A 23,413-nucleotide genomic window follows, 5' to 3' on the forward strand; every position below is an offset into this window, starting at 1 on the left:
CTCTTGTGTTACCTCCCCTAAATTTTCACATCTACCAATCACAGTAGACTCTTTTCCCCAGGAGTATCCATTCTTAGTTCACATCTTCTTTTGTACTCACTTCCTCTGGTGAGAGAAAATCTATTGAGTACTTCACACCTCTTTTGTTAAGCTTACCTTTTGTAAGTTGCTTGACCTTTTAGTGATTAATTTAACATTTATAGATATTTAGCACTCTTTTGTGTTAGATCTAAAAATTGACCTAGCTTAAGGTTTTTGCTTCACTATAAGTATGAGTTGGGGACTTTTCATTGTTCAGTCAGGAATTTGCAACTTTATCTTCCCCTAAGGCACTGTCTGAGTAGGGTGGAGTAATTTTAAAGTTCTCAATTCATTCCTGACCAAGTACCTCCATTGTTAAAAATGGGGAATAGCTTAATCAAATCTCCTGAAGTAGAATCTGAGCAGTTTTAAGATTCACAGGGCCCAATGTCCTGTAGTTTGAAGACAGTACATTTTGGTAATCACTTCTTGGATTGAATCTGCAGTGAAAATAACTTTTTGAAATTAGATGCTTATTGAGGGTGAGAAATTTGATATTCCTCTATTCTTATATTTTATAAACTGGTGAGGAGAGGAAAAGGGAGAGGGAGAAACAAAGAGAGAAACACACCTACAGAGAGCCAGGGAGGTAGAGCCAGAGAGAGCCAGTGAGACAAAGAGACAGAGATAAAGACAGAGAAAGAGAAAAAGAGAGAAAGATTTCCTTATCTTAAATTCAGTCATGTTTTTCAGGATGGGGGCCAAATGAGTAGAAAATTTTTGGGTTTTGTGCCCTGGGGACCATCCATATCCTGTTTATTCAGAATTCTCCCAACAGCTAGCCTGCTAGATCACCACCTGCAGAGTGAGTGAGGATTTTCTACCCAATGGTGAGAGTAGTCATCTCAACCTCCAAGCACTCAAATAGGGACAGATTCCCAAGATTTTTATGTCTTCATCCTTCATCCTTTGGTATTTGACTAGTTCAGTATGAGTGGACTTTCCTACAACAGACTTTTATTGGAAGAGTAAGATGGAGGTTAAAGATTATGAAAATATTGTTCAGTTTCTTCCCCTCTGCTCTAGTCCTTCTTAAAGTACAGACTGCAGATCACTGGTGTTTAGCTGACCCAATTCCTTCCTCTTTCAGAAAACTGCTATGGAGACTTTCAAGTTCTATGCCTTTGAATCTAGTTGGATTAAAGTTGTAGTAGCTGAGTATTGTCACCTCACCTTGTAGCTCCACTGCCCAATCCCATACTTGTGAAGTAATGACCAAATCTATGTTTTATTCCAGCTTGCATAAACTCACCCAGATCTCCCTCTAAGAACATGTAGGTACTAAGAACAAGCAACACAAAGCAAAACAAATCAAGCACTCTGGCTCTGATGACCTCCCCTTATTTCTGTCCTCCAAATACACCTTGGTGACTCCTTTCTGGTATAAGACTTGTTGTTTGTAAGAGGAAAATCCAAAATCTGAAATAGTTTTCAAAAATACATTCATGTGATCATTTGGCAGAGGAGAGGGAGCTCAAAAGGAAGTATGGTTCCTCCTCATAGCAATACTAAGAGTTCTTAGATCTTTCAAAGCTATTTTTCTTTATAATATTGTAGTCATTGTATTAGTCAGATTTCTCATTTTGCTTACTTTAATCTACATTAATTCACACAATTTTCCCATAATTTTTCTAGTCTTTAGGAGTATCATTATTTAGTAATGAACTTATCTTGCAGGATTTTCTCTAAGCTCTTGAACACATCTATCTGGGAGTTCACAGAAAAAATTAGGTTCCACTCCTCCTCCTCTCTTAAATAAGATTTTCTTTTTTGTAAGGAGGGAGCAAGACAGTTCTGAAAATTCAAATGTAATAAAGTCTATTATAAGAATGTATAGGATTAACAAGATTAGAAGGGAAATAATCATTTTTGGGGGAAATTTTATAGCAAGTGTCTTTGACAAAGTCCTCCTTTATCAAATATGTAGAGAATTGAGTCAAATTATAAAAATATGAATCATCCCCAGTTGAGAAATAGTCAAAGGATGTGAACAGACAGTTCTGTGATGAAGAAATTAAATATTCACATTCTTTTTCCTTCTCTAATTGCTAAAGCTAGCATTTTAGCAAAATATTGAATAATAGTGATGATAATGGGCATCCTGACTTCACTCCTGATCTTTCTGAGAAGGCTTCTATTATCTTTACTGTAGATGACACATGCTAATGGTTTTAAATAAGTACTACTTAACATTTTAAGGAAAGGCACTTTTATTCCTATGTTCTTACTAGGAATAGGTGCTTTATTTTGTCAAAGCCTTTTTCTGCATTTATTGAGAAAATCATCTGATTTCTATTAGTTTTATTATTGATATGATCTAATATGCAGATGCTTTTCCTAATATTAAACCAACTTTGCATTCCTGGTATAAATTCCATAAGATCAAAATGAATAATACTTGAGATATCTTGCTCTTGTCAGTTTACTAGCATTTTGCTTAAGATTTTTGCTCAATGTTCATTAGGGGAATTGGTCTGTAATTTGTTTCTGGTATTGTTCTTCCTCATTTAGCTAACAGGATCATACTTGCATCATAAAAAATTTGGTAGGGCTCTTTTTTGCTTATTTTGCCAAATAATTTTTCTTTGAGCTTAATTATATTGGGATTAATTGTTATTTAAATGTTTGATAGAATTCACTTATGAATCCATGTGGCCTTGGGGATTTTTTCTTAGGGAGTTAATTGATGGCTTCTTTAATTTCTTTTTAATAGATGGGGCTATTTAAGTATTCTATTTTTACTGTTGCTAATTTAGGCAATTTATATTTTTAAAAATATTCTTCCATTTCGCCTGTATTATTATATTTATTGTCTTATAATAGGGCAAAATAGCTCCAAAAGATTGCTTTAATTCCCTCTTCATTGGAGGTGTAATCACCCTTTTCATTTTTGAAAATGGTAATTTAATTCTCTTCTTTCCTTTTTCAAAAAAATCAGATTAACCAAATCTCTATCTATCTTATTTGTTTTCTCCATAAAATTTTTCTATTTTCAACTTATAAAATTTCTCCTTTGATTTTTAGGATTTCCAATTTAGTCTTTAATTGGGGATTAATTTTTTCCTAGGTTCTTTTTTAGATGCATACCCAATTCATTTATATGCTATTTATTGATTTTATTGACATAAGCATTTAGGGATATAATTTTTCCTTGAATACTAAGGGGGAAACTTTTTGTAAGGGGGAAATTTTTAAGAAAAAGGATGGAAATATCTGGTAGGAAGAAGGCAGGAGGACAGGAGAAAAACAGCCTTAAAGATATAGTGAAATTCTGTCACTTTGACCATGTAACGGAGACTTGTTGTTTGAAGGCTGAAAGTGTTTCTGAAGTCTGTCAGGGGATACATGATGAAGAACTGCTGAAAAAGGTTCTAAGCCTTAGAGATTATAAAGCTCCCATTTTACATGCTGTTTTGCATTCATTCTTCCCCAAAACTCCTCCCTGCTGCTTTATCAGCTTTATCCACAGTGCTGTCCAGCACTGGACAGAGTTCCCTGTGGAGATGGCCTCCCCAGCTCAGCTCCTCTGCTTTCTCTTGCTCTGGCTCCCAGGTGAGGAAAGAGAATGTGGGAAGGAGACTATGGAGAAGAATGGGAGGTTGGGAGAGCTCTTGTAATCTGAGCTGAGCTGTTTTCTGCCTCAATTTAATAGGCTTTCCTTATTTCTGTTGATTCTATAACTTCTAATTTCTCATTATTAATTTCAGGTTCACAAGGGGAAATTATTTTGACACAGTCTCCTAACTCCCTGCCTGTGTCTCTGGGAGAGAGAGTCACCATCAAGTGCAAGGCCAGTCAGAGCCTGTTACACAGTAATGGGTACACTTATCTATATTGGTTCCAACAGAAACAAAGAGAACCTCTTAAAGCACTGATATACAGAGTTTCCAATCTGCACTCTGGGATTCCCTCTCGATTCAGTGGCAGTGGGTCTGGGACAGATTTCACCTTCACAATCAGCAATCTGGAGTCTGAGGATGTTGCAGAGTACTTCTGTGGGCAAGCTATTAGCTTTCCTTACACACAGTGTTCCAGCCCCTAACAAAAACTTCCTCAATTCATTCAGTCTCTGAGCTCTGGGGACAAGCTTCTTTCCCCAGAGTCTTGGGTTAATAGCAACTGATTTTCTCAGGTCAAGATAAAACTTATTTCATCTCTCCTCTTAGAACTCCTTCCTTTAGTGCCTATTATTTACTCCATTGCTCAGGAGGCTGCAGGACATGGAAGGAACCCTGGACAGCCTGTGTCACTTTGGTCCAGTTCAGTGTTTTGAGCCACAGTTCTACCATCTGTAAAATGGGTGTAATAATACCATTTGTATCAAACTAACAGGTTATTTTTAGTGTTAAATGAATGATACATGGGGAAGAAGGATTGGAATTCTTTTTTTTTTTTTAAATATATTTTATTTGATCATTTCCAAGCATTATTCGTTAAAGACATAGATCATTTTCTTTTCCTCCCCCCCCCCCCCCATAGCCGACGCGTAAGTCCACTGGGCATTAGATGTTTTCTTGATTTGAACCCATTGCTTTGTTGATAGTATTTGCATTAGAGTGTTCATTTAAAGTCTATCCTCTGTCATGTCCCCTCAACCTCTGTATTCAGGCAGTTGCTTTTTCTCGGTGTTTCCACTCCCATAGTTTATCCTTTGCTTATGAATGGTGTTTTTTTTCTCCTGGATCCCTGAAAGTTGTTCAGGGACATTACACCGCCACTAATGGAGAAGTCCATTACGTTCGATGATACCACAGTGTATTAGTCTCTGTGTACAATGTTCTCCTGGTTCTGCTCCTCTCGCTCTGCATCACTTCCTGGAGGTTGTTCCAGTCTCCATGGAACTTCTCCACTTTATTATTCCTTTGAGCACAATAGTATTCCATCACCAACATATACCACAGTTTGTTCAGCCATTCCCCAATTGATGGGCATCCCCTCGTTTTCCAGTTTTGGGCCACCACAAAGAGCGCAGCTATGAATATTTTTGTACAAGTCTTTGTGTCCATTATCTCTTTGGGGTACAGACCCAGCAGTGCTATGGCTGGGTCAAAGGGTAGATATTCTTTTGTCGCCCTTTGGGCATAGTTCCAAATTGCCCTCCAGAATGGTTGGATCAGTTCACAACTCCACCAGCAATGAATTAATGTCCCTACTTTGCCACATCCCCTCCAGCATTCATTACTTTCCTTTGCTGTTATGTTAGCCAATCTGCTAGGTGTGAGGTGATACCTCAGAGTTGTTTTGATTTGCATCTCTCTGATTATAAGAGATGTAGAACACTTCTTCATGTGCTTGTTAATAGTTTTGATTTCTTTATCTGAGAACTGCCTATCCATGTCCCTTGCCCATTTATCAATTGGAGAATGGCTTGATTTTTTGTACAATTGATTTAGCTCATTATAAATATGAGTAATTAAACCTTTGTCAGAGGTTTCTATGAAGATTTTTTCCCAATTTGTTGTTTCCCTTCTGATTTTAGTTATATTGGTTTTGTTTGTACAAAAGCTTTTTAGTTTGATGTAGTCAAAATTATTTATTTTACATTTTGTGATTCTTTCTATATCTTGCTTGGTTTTAAAGCCTTTCCCCTCCCAAAGGTCTGACATGTATACTATTCTGTGTTTACCCAATTTACTTATGGTTTCCTTCTTTATGTTTAAGTCACTCACCCATTTTGAATTTATCTTGGTGTAGGGTGTGAGGTGTTGATCTATTCCTAGTCTCTCCCACACTGTCTTCCAATTTTCCCAGCAGTTTTTATCGAATAGTGGATTTTTGTCCCAAAAGCTGGGATCTTTGGGTTTATCGTATACTGTCTTGCTGAGGTCGTTTTCCCCCAGTCTATTCCACTGATCTTCCTTTCTGTTTCTTAGCCAGTACCAAATTGTTTTGATGACTGCTGCTTTGTAATATAGTTTGAGGTCTGGGACTGCAAGGCCCCCATCATATGTGTTTTTTTTCATTATTTCCCTGGATATCCTTGATCTTTTGTTCTTCCAAATGAACTTTGTTATGGTTTTTTCTAAATCAGTGAAGAAGTATTTTGGTAGTTCAATGGGTATGGCACTAAATAGATAAATAAGTTTGGGTAGGATGGTCATTTTTATTATATTGGCTCGTCCTATCCATGAGCAGTTAATGTTTTTCCATTTGTTCAGGTCTAGTTTTAGTTGTGTGGAGAGTGTTTTGTAGTTGTGTTCATATAGTTCCTGTGTTTGTCTTGGGAGATAGATTCCTAGGTATTTTATTTTGTCTAAGGTGATTTTGAATGGGATTTCTCTTTCTAGTTCTTGCTGCTGAGCTGTGTTGGAGATATATAGAAAAGCTGATGATTTATGTGGGTTTATTTTGTATCCTGCAACTTTGCTAAAGTTGTTGATTATTTCAATTAGCTTTTTGGTTGAATCTCTAGGATTCTTTAAGTAGACCATCATGTCATCCGCAAAGAGTGATAACTTGGTCTCCTCCTTGCCTATTCTGATGCCTTCAATTCCTTTATCTTCTCTAATTGCTACTGCTAGTGTTTCTAGTACAATGTCAAATAGTAGAGGTGATAATGGGCATCCTTGTTTCACTCCTGATCTTATTGGGAATGCATCTAGTTTATCCCCATTGCAGATGATATTAGCTGTTGGTTTTAGATATATACTGTTTATTATTTTTAGGAATGACCCTTCTATTCCTATGCTTTCTAGTGTTTTTAATAGGAATGGGTGTTGTATTTTATCAAAGGCTTTTTCTGCATCTATTGAGATAATCATGTGGTTCTTGCTAGTTTGCTTGTTGATGTGGTCAATTATGTGGATGGTTTTCCTAATGTTGAACCAGCCCTGCATCCCTGGTATGAATCCTACTTGATCATGGTGAATGATCCTTCTGATCACTTGCTGGAGTCTTTTTGCTAGTATCCTATTTAAAATTTTTGCATCTATATTCATTAGGGAGATTGGTCTATAGTTTTCTTTCTCTGTTTTTGACCTGCCTGGTTTTGGAATCAGTACCATGTTTGTGTCATAAAAGGAGTTTGGTAGAACTCCCTCTTTGCTTATTATGTCAAATAGTTTGTATAGTATTGGGGTTAACTGTTCTCTGAATGTTTGATAGAATTCACAGGTGAATCCATCAGGCCCTGGGGATTTTTTCTTAGGAAGTTCTTTGATGGCTTGATGGATTTCAATTTCTGATATGGGATTATTTAAGAATTCTATTTCCTCTTCTGTTAGTCTAGGCAGTTTGTATTTTTGTATATATTCATCCATTTCTCCTAAATTGGTGTATTTATTGCCATATAATTGGGCAAAGTAATTTCTAATGATTGCCTTAATTTCCTCCTCATTGGAGGTGCTGCCCCCCTTTTCATCTTTAATGCTGTGAATTTGCTTTTCTTCCTTCCTTTTTTTAATTAGATTGACCAGTACTTTGTCTATTTTGTTTGTTTTTTCAAAGTACCAGCTTCTTGTCTTATTTATTAAATCAATAGTTCTATCACTTTCGATTTTATTAATTTCTCCCTTAATTTTTAGGATTTCTAATTTGGTTTTCTGCTGGGGGTTTTTAATTTGATCGCTTTCGAGTTTTTTCAATTGCATTTCCAATTGATTGATCTCTGCTCTCCCTTGTTTGTTAATATGAGCTTTCAGGGATATGAATTTGCCTCTGATTACCGCTTTGGCTGCATCCCAAAAGGTTTGAAAGGATGTTTCGCCATTGTCATTTTCCTTGATGAAATTATTAATTGTTTCTATGATTTCTTCTTTAGCTAAACGGTTTTGGAGTATCATATTGTTTAATTTCCAATTGGTTTTAGATTTGGTTTTCCATGTACCATTACTAATCATTATTTTTATTGCCTTGTGATCTGAGAAGGCTGCATTCATTATTTCTGCTTTTTTGCATTTGTGTGCTATGTTTCTGTGACCTAATGTATGGTCAATTTTTGTGAATGTGCCATGTGGTGCTGAGAAGAAGGTGTATTCCTTTTTATCCCTATTTATTTTTCTCCATATGTCTATTAATTCTAATTTTTCTAAGATTTCATTCACTTCTTTTACCTCTTTCTTATTTATTTTTTGATTTGATTTATCTAAATTTGATAATGGTTGGTTTAAGTCTCCCACTAGTATGGTTTTATTGTCTATTTCTTCCTTCAATTCTCCTAGTTTCTCCATTAGAAATTTGGGTGCTATATTATTTGGTGCATACATGTTGATTAATGATATTTCCTCATTGTCTAGAGTCCCTTTTAACAAAATATAATTACCTTCCCTATCCCTTTTGATCAGGTCTATTTTTGCATTGGCTTTATCAGATATCATGATTACCACTCCTGCCTTCTTTCTATCAGTTGAGGCCCAGAAGGTCTTACTCCATCCTTTAATTCTGACCTTGTGGGTGTCAACCCGCCTCATGTGTGTTTCTTGAAGACAACATATGGTAGGGTTTTGGATTCTAATCCATTCTGCTATTCGTCTACGTTTTATGGGTGAGTTCATCCCATTCACATTCAAAGTTATGATTGTCATTTGTGGACTCCCTGGCATTTTGATTGCCTTCCCTAATTCTAACCTTTTCTTCTTCGGCTCTACCTTTTAGTCCAGTGATTTACTTTGAATCAGTCCCCCTTGTCCCCTCCCTTGATGTTTCCCTTTTTAGTCCCTCCCTTTTTGTTCCCTCCCCCTCCCCCCTCTCTTTCCCTCCCTTTTTGTTCTCCCTCTCCCCCTCCCCCCCTTGGTTTTCCCTTCTCCTTACCCTTGTTGGGTAAGATAGAATTCAAGATCCCAATGGATCTGGATGTTTTTCCCTCTCAGAGTTGATTTCCCTGAGATTGAGGTTTAAGTAACCCCCCCCCCCCCTCTCTTCCTCTCCTTCTTATAGGAGTTTTCTTCCCCTCCCCTTCCCCTGTGAATCTTTGTGTGAGAACCATTATTCTATTTGGTCTTTCTTTACCCCCTATTTATACATTACATTTTCCCCACATATTAGTATACATAGGTTGATATAAATGTAGTCCTTATAGAAGAGAGTTTGAGTAAAAGAAGATAACATTTTTCCCCTTTCCTTAATATTTACCTTTTCAGGTATTCCTTGCTCTTTGATTTTCGGTATCAAACTTTCCACAGAGCTCTGGTCTTTTCTTTGCAAAAAGTTGGAAGTCTTCTATTTTGTTGAATGCCCATACTTTCCCTTGGAAGTATATAGTCAGTTTTGCTGGGTAGCTGATTCTTGGTTGGAGACCCAGCTCTCTTGCCTTTCTGAAGATCATGTTCCATGCCTTACGATCATTCAGCGTAGAACTTGCAAGGTCTTGTGTGATCCTGATTGGCATTCCTTTATATCTAAATTGTCTTTTTCTGGCTTCCTGTAGGATTTTTTCTTTTGTTTGATAGCTTTGGAATTTGGCAATTACATTCCTGGGAGTTGTCTTTTGGGGGTTTAGTGTAGAAGGTGTTCTGTGAGCTCTGTCAGTGGATGTATTGCCCCCTTGTTCTAGAATCTCTGGGCAATTTTCTTTGATTATATCTTGTATCACCATGTCCAGTTTGGTGTTTATTTCTGGCTTTTCTGGGAGTCCAATTATTCTTAAATTTTCTCTTCTCCCCCTGTTTTCCAGATCTATCACCTTGTCGGTGAGATATTTTATGTTCTCTTCTAATTTCTTGGTGTTTTGGCTTTGCTTTATTAGTTCTTGCTTTAAAGCCTGGTTTTCTTTTACAGTTTGGTCAAACTGGTTTTGTAGATGCGTGAATTTCTTTTGCATCATTTCCCACTTTTCCTCCCAGAGGGCTTCCATCTTTTTGGTCCTTTCTGATTCAAATTCTTCATGGGTTTGTGGAGAGTTTCTATTTCCTTTGGAAGATTTTGGAGAATTTTCTTGTATATCTTCTTCTATCTGCTCTGTATTTTGTATTTTGGCTCCATAGAATGTGTCCAGAGTCGCCCCTTTCTTCTTATTTTTCTTGGTATTTTGGGGCTTCTGTGCTTCTGTGGAGTTTGTCATCTCTGAACGTGGAGGATTGGCTTTTCTTGTCTTTGTCTGGTGATCAGAGGCTTTAGTCCTGGGCAGATGTTGGTTCTATGAGCGTTCCCTGGGTTAAACTGAATATGCCTCACTGGAACTGGAATGGAAGGGTCGGACCACGAAGCCACACTCTCCCCCTGGCTCGATTTCCCGAAGTTGCCTTCAGAATCCCTGGCCGTGAGGCTGTTTCGTCGGCCTGCGGGGGGATGGGCTGCCGCTTCCCCAAGCTCCGAGAGCACAGACTTTCACTGAGACTTGGATAGCAGGATCCAGCCTGTGAGGCTGTCTTGCCCACCCTGAGGGTTGCTGTTGTTTTGACCAGCTCTTTGCAGCGGAGGCCCCAGGCAGTAACTTTCACCCGAACCGACAGGCTCTCTGCAGTGGAAGCCCCAGGCAGTAACTTTCACCCGGACTGGGACTTGGGTAGAAGACCCTGAGGGTTGTTGTTCCTCAGACCCTGCTCTCTGAGCCCGGCGCCGCTGCCGCTTCCGGGAGCCTTGGACTCTGCGCTCCTACCCCTGAGGTCCGAGGGATCTCGGGTTCTGGCTTTTAAGGGGAGCCGTACCTTTTGAACCGGGTCCAGGTCCAGGAGGAGGGTTCCCAGGGTCTGTGCTGTTGATCGTTTTGAATTTCAGCGCCTTAGGAGCTTCTAGTTTGAGATCGGTAGGGAAGGGTTTTCCGGAGATCTGAACTTCAGCTTTCTCTAAGCCGCCATCTTAACCGGAAGTTCCTCTTTTCAAGGATTGGAATTCTTAAGCATCAAGTGAAAGTAAAAGATTTTTTTATCTTTAAAAGATCCATGGATGAATGTTTCTGTGCAAATCACATACCCTCTCTAAGAATCATATTCCTCACGCATAATATGAAGCCATTGGTCTTCCACCTTGTAGTCTGTCATCCTTTTATCTGTGATCATATGACAATGTGGGCTCTAGTCCTTCATTCTAAGAGATCTGAGCACTGAGATGTACAACAAGTTTTCTGATGCCATCAGTTCTTGGCTCATCCTAGGCTGGCTAATAGTATTAATTAATAATATTAATAATAATAGCCAACTGATAAACATTTATGAAAAAAAGACTCTATGGTAGGAACTGTTCTAAGTAGTTTAAGGTGTTTTAAATAAAATTTAATCTGTAGGTTTATTACTAGATTCATAAGCATTTATTAATAAAGAGAGAAAGATAGAAAGAGGGTTTTCAGTCTTTTTAGCTTTAGGGAATGATTCAGTCTTCCAGTGTGGCCAACTTCTTGTTTGCCAGAGATCATGAGATAAACTAAGAGCTCAGAGTTAAGCAGCCCAGAGTCAGGCAAAGAAGCAAAGAGACTAATTCTGCTTCCATTACTCGATGTTCAAAACCTCACTCCTCTTCCTTCTCCTTGGTCAATGGCTTTCAAACCTTATCCACCTGTCACTTCCTCAAACACGTGCCTCTGTGACTCCTGTGTCCCACCACTGGGATGGAGGTATTTTAGTTCACAAAAAGGGTAGAAAGAGAGGCAAAAGTTAGAAGAAAAATTTGCTATGTATTAAATGAATTAACAAAAGATTTGCAAAACTATCTGATGAATCAAAATCAAATCTTCAAAGAAGAAAAAGTGATAAGGAAACTCCATAACACAGAAAAGAATTAGACAACAAATGCTATGAATTCCGTAGCTTCCAAATTCATAACGAAAACATTACCTAAACTACAAGATTTTTTATAGAAGATTACAATAGGAATGAAAAGTGTCAATATCCTTTTCTCAGTTTTAGACAACTCTAACAGAAAGATAAAAGGGGAAAATACAAAAGTGTTAGTTTCTGGGGGAACTTGTGTAATCTTCTAAATGATAAAGCAAAAGAATTTAGATATTTAGAAAACTAAGTACCACATGGAGCTTTTACAAAAATTAACCGTATAGTAGGGCCCAGATGTATTGCAAAGAAATGTAAGAAAACAGAAGTACTTAATAAATCTTTTATAAAAACAGAAGCAGGTATTAAATCTATAATGTCATAAAAGTACTCTTTGGTTTAAAAGCCACAAACAAAAGATCAAGACCTAAATGGAGATTTAACAATGCAGTCCTAGATAATGAGTTGTTGAAAGAAGAAATCATAAAATTAACTTGTAACTTTTTACAAGAATATAGTAAAGATGAAATAACAACCCCAAAATTCTGCGATATGGATAAAGCAGTTCTCAGGGGGAAAGCTATAGCCATAGAAATATCCATCAACAAAATAGAAAGAAGGGGGAATTAGTGAGCTGAATATGCATTTAGAAATCAGAAACACAACAATCAGATAAACTTAAAATAAGTATGAAAGAGGAAGTATTAAAATTAGAAGCAAATAAACTGGACAGGACAGAGCCATATAAGTTATAAATAAAACTTAAAGCTTCATCTTTGGAAAAACTAATAAAATTAATACACCCTTTGTTAATTTGAATAATTATAAGGGAAGATACTCCATATGATAAAATATTGAGCAACATGAAATAAGAAAGCCAGAAGAAATAAAGAGAATAATGAGAATATATCATGCACAATTATTTCCAAAAAAAAAAGTAAAAGGCAAAAGACTAGCTCCTGTTTTCAAAAAATTCAGTCTCCTAGGGTTGACAATATGGAAACAATTATGTAAATAAAGTTATGTAGTTGATAAATAGGAAAGAATCAGCAGAGAAAAGGAATTAGAATTAAGAAGAATGAAGATAGGTTTCTTTTCATGGTAGGATTTTAGTTCATATTTAGGGCTATGAAAAGATGAAGAAATGAATGGAGAATATTCCAAACTTGGGGGTCAGTCAGAAAAAAAGTTTTGAGAAAGAGGAAGGCATCCAGTGTAACTTTACTGAAGAGTATATTTTGGGAGGTGAAATGTATAAGATTGCTAGAAAAGTGGGGTGGGGTTAGATCAAGAAAGTCTTTGGATGCCAAATGGAGGATTTCCTGTTTGATCCTGGAGTCAGAGAAGGTTGTTGAGGAGGGGTGTGTCATGCTCAGACCCGTGTTTTAAGAAAATCTCTTTCCTAGGTAAGTAAAGAATATACTTAAGTGAGGAAGATTCTTGTGACAGGCAGACCAAACAGCATGCTATTGCAGTGTTTCAGGTGAGAGAGGACAGGAGAACCAGCCAATAGGTTAGAGGCAATATCAGAGGAGTTTAGGGGGATTGTTCAAGAGATATAACAAAAGAAATATTTATATACCTTGACAAAAAATTGGGTATGATGGAGGAATGGTAGTGAATCACTGAGGAAGATCTCCTTGGGAGCAGCTAGGTTATGTCATGATTTGAGTGCTGAGTCTAGAATCAGGAACATTCCTTTTCTAGCTCAATTTACAGATGAGGAAAAGTGAAACAAACAAGGTTAAGTGACTTAACCTGGTTCACACAGCTAGTAAGTGCCTGAGGCTGGATTGGAACTCAGGAATTGAGTCTTCCATAGTTTAGGTCCTTTATCCACTATGCCAATATTCGAGTTCAAATTTTGTCTTCTTTTTTAATCTGCTTTCAATCCCTGCATTGAGCTCTCTTGTCAAAAGCTCTAGAAGAGTGATTCTCCTGTGCTCGGTGTTTGGGAAAACAGCTTCTGCCAAATGGCCAACGAAGATTATGCAAAAAAAAATGTTAGACAAAGTATGATGAATGACTGTGTCCCATACAATGTAGCACCTATTGACTCAGATCTGACCTGGCTAGGTACCAGAACTACATACTAGAATCATGACAAATTGACAAATGACAAATGCCCATTCTATAAATATCTATCTCAAAATATCCTTGTGGTCTCAACCTGCACTTCAACTAGTGAATTGCCACCAACCAAACTATATCCCAACGTCATCTAGACTTAACGTTATGAATAAAAATTTAAGAATCACAATTTATAAGGGTCATCATAATTGGAATTCATGGTCTCCAAGCTACATGGAATAACTAACACAGAGAAAATAGGAGAAATAGAAGAGAGGTTATATAAATATTAGCTATCATTATTATAGTCTGAAAGTCACTTTCAGCAGGCCAAATGAGTTTATATCCTAATACTTCAATTCAAGTACAAAATGATATTTTTTTCCATTTTCAGAACATTAAATGGGAAGAATTAATATAGCCCAGTGACTTATCTCCATCTGAACTTACTAGAATGAGGTGAGAAAAATAAGATAATAAGTGCTAAGGACGGTCATTCATATTTTACTAGCTCTTTAAAGTTAACAAAGTAATTTTCCTCCTCAATTATTTTACTAAGTTATACAATATTTTCTCCCCATTTTATAAATTAGAAAGTTGGGTTTTGGTTAATTAAGTGAATTTGCCTAAGTTTTAGTTAATGGATTTGAAATGGATTGGTTAGACAAAAGAAGATGTGGTGACATGAAATACTATATGTTCTAGGGCAAAAAACTGACAGGAGAGTTTTTTTTTTTTTCAGAAAAAGCATAGAATGGACTGTAGGGGAAAAGGCAGGACCTCAGGGGATAAGCAACCTTGACAATGTTGTGAATTTGTAATTTAACCACCTGAAGGAGACTCACTCTTTGAAGGTTGTGAATGGGTCTGATTTCTACTAGGGAACAGGGAGGGAAGAACTCCTCCAAATATTCTGAGCCTTGAGCATGAGAGGGCTCCTCTTTTTATTTGCTGTTTTGCATTCCCTCTTCCCCTAAACTCCTCCCTGCTGTTCAAATCTTTATTTAAAGCTCTGTCCTGTTGGGGAATGAATCAGCACTGGACAGAGCTCAGTGTGAAGATGGCATCCCTCACTCAGGTTCTCTGCCTCCTGCTTTTCTGGCTAGCAGGTGAGGAATCACAATGTGTGGAGGAGATTATGAAGGATGGGAGACTGGGAGAGTTTTTTTGCAATCTGAGCTTTGCCACATTCTCTTTCTCAGTTAGAACAGTCTTTGAGAAATGATTTAGAATACAGAACAAAGGAACTTTATGGAGATGAATTAATATATTTCAAATTTCAGAGATTAGAGGCAAGTTTGGGGAAGGAGCAGAAACTATCTTGTTCCTATAATCTCAAATATCTGTTTAATTTCAGGTTCTCAAGGGGAAGTTGTTCTGACTCAGTCTCCAGCCTCTGTGTCTGTGTCTCTGGGAGAGAGAGTCACCATCAAGTGCAAGGCCAGTCAGAGCCTCTTACACAGTAATGGGAACACTTACCTACACTGGTTCCAACAGAAAAGAGGAAAATCTATTAAATTATTGATATACAAAGTTTCCAATCTACACTCTGGGGTTCCATCTCGGTTCAGTGGCAGTGGGTCTGGGACGGATTTCACCCTCACAATCAGCAGTCTGGAGCCTGAGGATGCTGCCATCTATTACTGTTTTCAATACACTCACTGGCCTCCTACACAGTGCTTCAGCCCTGAACAAAAACCTCCCCATATCATTCAGTCCTGACTAGGGGGAAGAGCTGCTTTCCCCTGAGGCCTAGACTCACAGCAGCTGCTATCTTACATCAAAATAAGGACTAGTTTAGCCTTTCCTTTAGAATCTCTATGTTCAGTTCCTATCATTTGCCCTGTTGATTAAGAGCAAGTGTGACACCAAAGATTCCTAGACAAAGGTCTCCCCCTCCTCCAATTGAAATAACGTTTTATGCCTAAACATTTTTATACTATGAAATTTTCTTGGCTCAATATCCCCATCAATGTTACTCCAAAATGTCTGGTCTTAGAGATTTGGCTTAGATGACTTTTCTAGTTGGGACACTTTTCTCTTTATGTAGAAATGTGTGCAAATAGAATTTTGTACCCTTGGACTTCATCTCCCAGAATTCCTTTCCTTTTTGTCCCCATGTTGTATCCTTACTTGTATAAGTAAGTTTTTCTAACTCCATCTTCCCTTCTCTCCCTCTCCCTCTCCTCTCTCTCTCTCTCTCTCTCTCTCTCTCTCTCTCTCTCTCTCTCTCTCTCTCTCTCTCTGTCTCTCTGTCTGTCTCTCTCTGTCTCTGTCTTTGTCTCTGTCTCTCTGGTTCTCTCTCTCTGGTTCTCTCTCTCTGTCTCTGTCTCTCTCTGTCTCTGTCTCTCTCTGTCTCTCTCTCCCCCTGCCCCCTCTCCTGCCTTCTTGTGTCATCTGGGAAGCTCCTATTTACTAAAAGCTATTACTTTCCTCTACTTCAAGTTATTATTAATGAACCTTTTAAAATATAGTATTTGGAGGACTGGGTGTTAATTTTTATCTTACAAGTGATTAGATTCAAAATAATGTGAATTGAATAAAAATCATTTCTGGCAGACTTGTCCCTCAGATGGAGAATACAATATATTTTTTTTCATTAATGGAACCAGTACTTAGTTTATAGTTCTCTACTTTTCTATCACTATTATGTGAGAAACTTAACTCAGGGCTTCACTGAAATCTAGGTAAACTCGGTAATACAGCATCATACTTAATATTACAGTTTAGTGAATCTGTCAAAAAGTTAAAAAATAGTCTATAATATCCTGTTCATGCTATTGTCCCAATAAAGCTTACATACAAAGCTCCTTTTCTAGATATTCATTTCCTCACCCCACCAGCTCTGATGCTTGTGATACTTAGAGGCTCTCCTCGATTTTTGTGCTGAAAATGCCCCAATGTCTCTTTCCAATTGTATTATTTTCTGTTCTGGGATACTTTCCCAAGGACACAAAGATTTCACGGTCCTCCCTTGATTCCTTTGAGCCAGTGGGCAGGCCATCTATGCAAGACATGATGCCTATGTCATCTCTCTGGGGGTGGGGGGGAAGCTCTTTTTTGCTTCTTGCCATTACTAGGGTTAGCTTGGGGGACAGTTTGGAAAACAGGAGAAAATATGACATGATCATGGATTTAGAGCTCAAAAAGACCTTAACAATCTAGGAACCCAATCTAATTTTTTAAATGCTTATGATACTATATAGATTTTTCCCCTGGTTCTGTTCACTTCCTTCTGAATCAGTCTGAAATTATCTCTATCATTTCTTATGTTTCAGTAATATTCCCTTTAATGCATATATGATGATTTGTCTAGCTATTCCTCAATTTATGGATACTCCACAAATATTCATTTGTTGCCACCACAAAATGATCTACTCTGAATATATTTGAGTGCATGGCTCTTTCCCTCTGTTTTTATTATTATTTTTTTCACTATATATGCTTAGCAATGGTATTGCTATTCAGAGAGGGTGCAGGTTCAGAGGGGGCATGGTTCTGTCTGTTTTACATTGTTGTGGCCAGTGGAACTCCTCCTAACAACATGCTTACTGGGTCCCTCCATTCTACTCCCTTGAGTAGGATTGGTCTATATAAGGACCAATCCCATGCCTAGGAGGAAACTTTAAATTGGAGGAGATTATTAGTATTGGGGGGAGGTAGTTAATTGCAGCTGGGGGAACTGGTTTTTCTTCCTTTAAAAAAGTTAAAAATATAAAAAGTATTTTTTCTTATTTTAATCATTTCAGTTCCCAATTGCCTTCCAAAAAAAGGGGAGACTGATAATGCATTAATTTACAATTTTCCTGCAGCCCCTCTAACAATTCTCATCTTGTTTTTTTTTAATTTATCAACTTCGCCAATATGATACCAGACTTTCCTGAGTGGTGTGTTTCTTTCTTTGTTTCTCTCCCTTTCCCCATCTTCCCCAGGTGATAAAATATAAGAAGAAAGGAATATCAAATATCTCACCCTCAGTAAGCACCTAACCCTAAGCACATACCCTAGCTACTCCACAATTCCTCACCTTTTTGATTTGTCTCCTTATTGTTAGGGAATACTATTTCCAGAGCAGAACCTGTATTAGGGGGACTTAATGGGTTAGATTCTATCTTCAATTTGATCCTGGTTTGGCCTCATTTAACTATAGTCTTTTATATTGAATTGGTACCTAGTCATAACCTAGTCTTTTCTTAATGATAATAACAGTGACAAAGACTTAATACCTGTTTGTGACTATTTTCTTTCTGTAAAAGTATAATGACAAAAAGCTTTGTAATTGTCTTCAGAGACAGAACTGAGTGTATATACAAAAGCCTCCAAGAGAAACCTTATATTGACTCGATTTCCAAACTTTTTATTTGTCAATAGAATGTGTCCCTATTGCTTATAGGATTACATCATTAACAATATATCCACTACCCATTGGAATGCTACTTCTTTGAGTACAGATGCCTTAGTTCTTTTTCATGTATTTCCACCATACGTTTTCCAGATACAGATGCTTATTAAACATTTGTTGATTATTTTAATTCGGCTAAATGGAACAGCAAGGGACATGGAGGTAGAAACACAAGAGTTCAAATTTGACTTTAGATAATCACTAGCTGTGTGACCCTGGGCAAAATCACAACCTCTTTTCTGCATTTCAATTTCCTCCATTATAAAATATGGATGATTATAGAGCCTAGATTACCAAGTTTTGTGGGAATAAATGAGATATTTGTAAAGTACTTTGAAAACTTTAAGACCCTATATCAATATTAAGTATTTACAATTGCAATGACTATTATTATTCTACATCACGAGTAGGTACCAACTCAATTAGGAGGGCTTCAACTGAATGTGGCCTCATCAGGATCAAATTAGAGATGACATTCACAACCCAGAAAACTGACTCCACAAAATCCATGAAACCATTGAGGAAAATAGCATAGAGAAATAAGAGGGGCCAGGCTCACCTTTATCCCTAGTTTTCAGCTTCCTTTTCTGCATTATCTTCTTCCCTAAGACTGTAATCTCCTTGAGGTAAGGATTGTCTTTCTTTTTTAGTATTTGTATCCCTAGTTCTTAGCACAATGTCTAGCACATAGTAGGTACTTAACAAATGTTTATTGACTGACTGAAAATGTGAAAATCTAGAGAGGAGAATGTGAAGAAAAGAATCATTGACAGCATCAAAGTGTTGGGAGAGGTCAAGAAGGATGAGAATGGAGAAAGGGATTTTCGATTTGGCAATTAAGTGATAGCTGGTAACTGAAGAGAACATTTTCAGTTGGATGATGAGACTGGAAGATAGTCCATAGAGAAAACAGGAGAGGGATAGAAGAAAGGGAAAAAGTAATGATTGCAGGGGATCTCAAGGAGTTTAGCCATAAAAGGCAGGAGATATGTAAGATGATAGTAGGAATAGGTGGATCAAATCAGGGTTGTTTTTTTTTGAGGATGAGAGAGATGTGGAAATGTTTGTAGGCAGCGAGGAAGCATGTAATAAACAGAGATAGTGAAGATTAGCAAGAGAGTGGGGATAACAGAGGGGAAAGTCTGCTGTAGATGATGGAATGAAATGGAATCATTTGGGCATGTAGAGAAGTTGACCTTGGCAAGGCAAGGAGAAGGGCCATCTCTTCATATGAGATAGGAGTGAGGGAGAAAATAATGGGGAAAATGTCTGAGATGAAGAAGACTGAAGGAGAGAGAGCTTTCTGGGAATAGCTTCAGTGTTTCAGTGACATATGTTGAGTTTCTAAGTCAAGAGGATGGTAGATGGAGAAGCCACTGGGAGGTTTGAGACATGGGAAGGCTTGGACAAACTGCTTTATTGAATATGACAGTGAATTGTTTAGAGAAATGCAAATGGTTGCACTTTACTCCACTCTCTGTCCTCTATAACAGAATGACATTGGCCTCCTTGTTCTTCGTCACATAAGGAACCTCATCTTTTATTTGTGTAAAGATGTAAACTGTCCTGTCCTGATTTTGCTAGTTGTAAGGTGGCAGATACTCCAAGAATACCAAGATACCAAAGAAAGAAGGGAAGTCCACATTACCTTGGTTATATGTGTGCATATGATTAGGGTTTATTGGGTTAATTAGAGGAGTTTACTCACAAGATCAGACATGGCAGCAGGAGGATACGGTATATTGCCATACCACCCATAAGCCAGTTCAAATATTATATAAAAGCTGAACAAAGAAGGGAATTAGGAATTAGTAAGAGAAGTGAATTTAAGTCATTACAGCTAGCTGAATTTCTGAACTAAGTACAGAGTCAAAGAAACACGGCTTAGACAATTTTACAACACATTGGGAGTGAAATTGAATTGGTTTTAGAATGGAATCAGAATGACTTGGTTTTCTCAATTTCCCTGCTTTTGTCAATGGGAAACTTGTCACAAATTTCCCTTACTGATTAGTGTAAGGTCAACAATATTGATGAGAATTTTTGAACTTTGGGACAGCTAGGTGAATAGAACACCAAATCTGGAATCAGGAGGACCTAGGTTCAAATGCAGCCTGAGATACTTCTTAGCTGCATGACCTGGGCAAGTCATTTAACTCTGATTACCTAGTCCTTGCCACTCTTCTGTCTTAGAATTATACTGAGTGAAGGTCAGGGTTAAAAAAATCTAAAACTCTGAGCTAGATATCAGAGGGGAAATTCTTATGATGCCAAGATAATAGAGAGAACTGTTTATACAAATACAATGAAATAGAAAGGCAAAGTAATATAATAAGGATCATCAATATTAACTAACATCAAGTCTTTTTGCATTTTAGTAATCCACAACTAATATCCACTTAATCAACAAATTTCATCTTATATTTCAAATGTTTCATGTACTTGTCTGGTCTCTGGAAACATGTCTTCTTGGATATCCTGGAATAGGCTTCATTTTTGGAGGAACATTGAAATGGTCTCTTCAGTAGATTTGCTTCTCTGGTTCCAAATTACTTGTAGAAATTTTTTTTAGGTGTTGTAACAAAAATCCTTTATAAAACATGTCAATACACGTTTGTATAGCTCTCAAATATGAATACTCCAGAAACTAGTTGATGTGGTGAAAATCAGCTTAAACTTTATGGTTCTGATCTTGTTAACAATAGAGCTATAATAACAGCAAATAAGGAATCCATAACTCACTTGAAACTTTATAAAATTTGTGTTTCTACATGCCTCATGAGAATAATTTATATTGGACATACATGATTATCCGATTTTGTTTCTTTCTTGAAAATTTCCCAATCCAGTTCATTATAATTCCTTTAGGAAAAATTAGGTAGGAATAGGGATCTAATCCTTTATATGAAAAAATATATAACAAAACTCTTGGTAGGTAGAGGCTCTTTACTCCTTTATGCAATGGATACACGCAAAAAATTTATTTACAAGAGACTGATTTAAATTGTAACAAAAGAAGAGAGAAGTAGATACTCTAAGTAATTAATTCTAAATTATACACAGAGAACAATATATATCAAATAAGTTTCCTATCATAAAATAGGTTCAGTTGTTAACTATATTCAAATGGATAGATATTACACAAGCATTATTCTTCACTAAAATGACTGATTGCAATGAAATTCTATTCCTTAAAATGAAACAGAAGTGGTTTGACTTCAGCTTCAGAGATGAATAGACGCAGTAGCCCTGTCCAGCACTGGACAGAGCTCAGTGTGGAGATGGAGTCCCCAGCTCAGCTCCTCTGCCTTCTCCTGCTCTTGCTCCCAGGTAATATGGGGAGGAGATTATGGAGGACTGAAGGCTGATAGAGATCTCTTGCAAGCTGAACTGTGATGCATCCTCTGTCTCAATAAGAAAAATCTTTAAGAGGACTTCCGGTTAAGATGGCGGCTTAGAGAAAGCTAAAGCTCAGATCTCCGGAAAACCCTTCCCGACCAATCTCAAACGATAAGCTCCTAAGGCGCCGAAATTCAAAACGATCAACAGCACAGACCCTGGGAACCCTCCTCCTGGACCTGGACCCGGTTCAAAAGGTACGGCTCCCCTTAAAAGCCAGAACCCGAGATCCCTCGGACCTCAGGGGTAGGAGCGCAGAGTCCAAGGCTCCCGGAAGCCGCAGCCCGGCCGGCTCAGAGAGCAGGGTCCTCGGAAACAACAACCCTCAGGGCCTTCTACAGTCCCGGTGAAAGTTACTGCCTGGGGCTTCCGCTGCAGAGAGCTGGTCAAAACAACAGCAACCCTCAGGGCGGGCAAGACAGCCTCACGGGCTGGATCCTGCTATCCAAGTCTCAGTGAAAGTCTGTGCTCTCGGAGCTTGGGGAAGCGGCAGCCCATCCCCCCGCAGGCCTTCGAAACAGCCTCACGGCCAGCGATTCTGAAGGCAACTTCCGGAAAGCGAGCGGGGGGGGGGGGGGGGGGGGGGGGGGGGGGGGGGGGGGAGTGTGGCCTCGTGGTCCGACCCTTCCATTCCAGTTCCAGTGAGGCATATTCAGTTTAACCCAGGGAAAGCCCATAGAACTATCTGCCCAGGACTGCCTCTGAACACCAGAAAGAGACAAGAAAAACTAATCCTCCACATTCAGAGATGACAAACTCCACAGAACCACAGAAGCCCCAAAATACCAAGAAAAATAAGAAGAAAGGGGCGACTTTGGACACATTCTATGGAGCCAAAATACAAAATACAGAGCAGACAGAAGATAATATAAAAGAAAATGCTCCAAAACCTTCCAAAGGAAATGGAAACTCTCCACAAACCTATGAAGAATTTGAATCAGAAATGACCAAAAAGATGGAAGCCTTCTGGGAGGAAAAGTTGGAAATAATGCAAAAGAAATTCACGCATCTACAAAACCAGTTTGACCAAACTGTAAAAGAAAACCAGGCTTTAAAGGCCAGAATCAGGCAGCTGGAAGACAACGATCGTGTAAAAGAGCAAGAATCAATAAAGCAAAGCCAAAATACCAAGAAATTAGAAGAGAACATAAAATATCTCACCGACAAGGTGATAGATCTGGAAAATAGGGGGAGAAGGGATAATTTAAGAATAATTGGACTCCCAGATAAGCCAGAAATAAACACCAAACTGGACATGGTGATACAAGATATAATCAAAGAAAATTGCCCAGAGATTCTAGAACAAGGGGGCAATACAGCCACTGACAGAGCTCACAGAACACCTTCTACACTAAACCCCCAAAAGACAACTCCCAGGAATGTAATTGCCAAATTCCAAAGCTATCAAACAAAAGAAAAAATCCTACAGGAAGCCAGAAAAAGACAATTTAGATATAAAGGAATGCCAATCAGGGTCACCCAAGACCTTGCAAGTTCTACTCTGAATGATCGTAAGGCATGGAACATGATCTTCAGAAAGGCAAGAGAGCTGGGTCTCCAACCAAGAATCAGCTACCCAGCAAAACTGACTATATACTTCCAAGGGAAAGTATGGGCATTCAACAAAATAGAAGACTTCCAACTTTTTGCAAAGAAAAGACCAGAGCTCTGTGGAAAGTTTGATACCGAAAATCAAAGAGCAAGGAATACCTGAAAAGGTAAATATTAAGGAAAGGGGAAAATGTTATCTTCTTCTTTTACTCAAACTCTCTTCTATAAGGACTACATTTATATCAACCTATGTATACTAACATGTGGGGAA

The 23,413-nt window shown here is 38.0% G+C and overlaps 2 gene segments (V, D, J or C); both read left to right on the plus strand.

The window, feature by feature from the left end:
- Window positions 1–3,374: 3,374 nt before the first annotated feature.
- LOC107651291 (immunoglobulin kappa variable 2D-29-like) lies at window positions 3,375–4,123 on the plus strand. The segment is given in 2 exon segments: window positions 3,375–3,633; window positions 3,789–4,123. Coding segments are annotated over 2 exon segments (384 nt in total).
- Window positions 4,124–14,850: 10,727 nt separating this feature from the next.
- On the plus strand, window positions 14,851–15,512 carry LOC100619633 (immunoglobulin kappa variable 2-30-like). The segment is given in 2 exon segments: window positions 14,851–14,899; window positions 15,148–15,512. Coding segments are annotated over 2 exon segments (414 nt in total).
- Window positions 15,513–23,413: the final 7,901 nt, after the last annotated feature.

This window comes from Monodelphis domestica, chromosome 1 (genome assembly GCF_027887165.1).
Source record: "Monodelphis domestica isolate mMonDom1 chromosome 1, mMonDom1.pri, whole genome shotgun sequence".
Lineage (NCBI taxonomy): Eukaryota > Metazoa > Chordata > Mammalia > Didelphimorphia > Didelphidae > Monodelphis > Monodelphis domestica.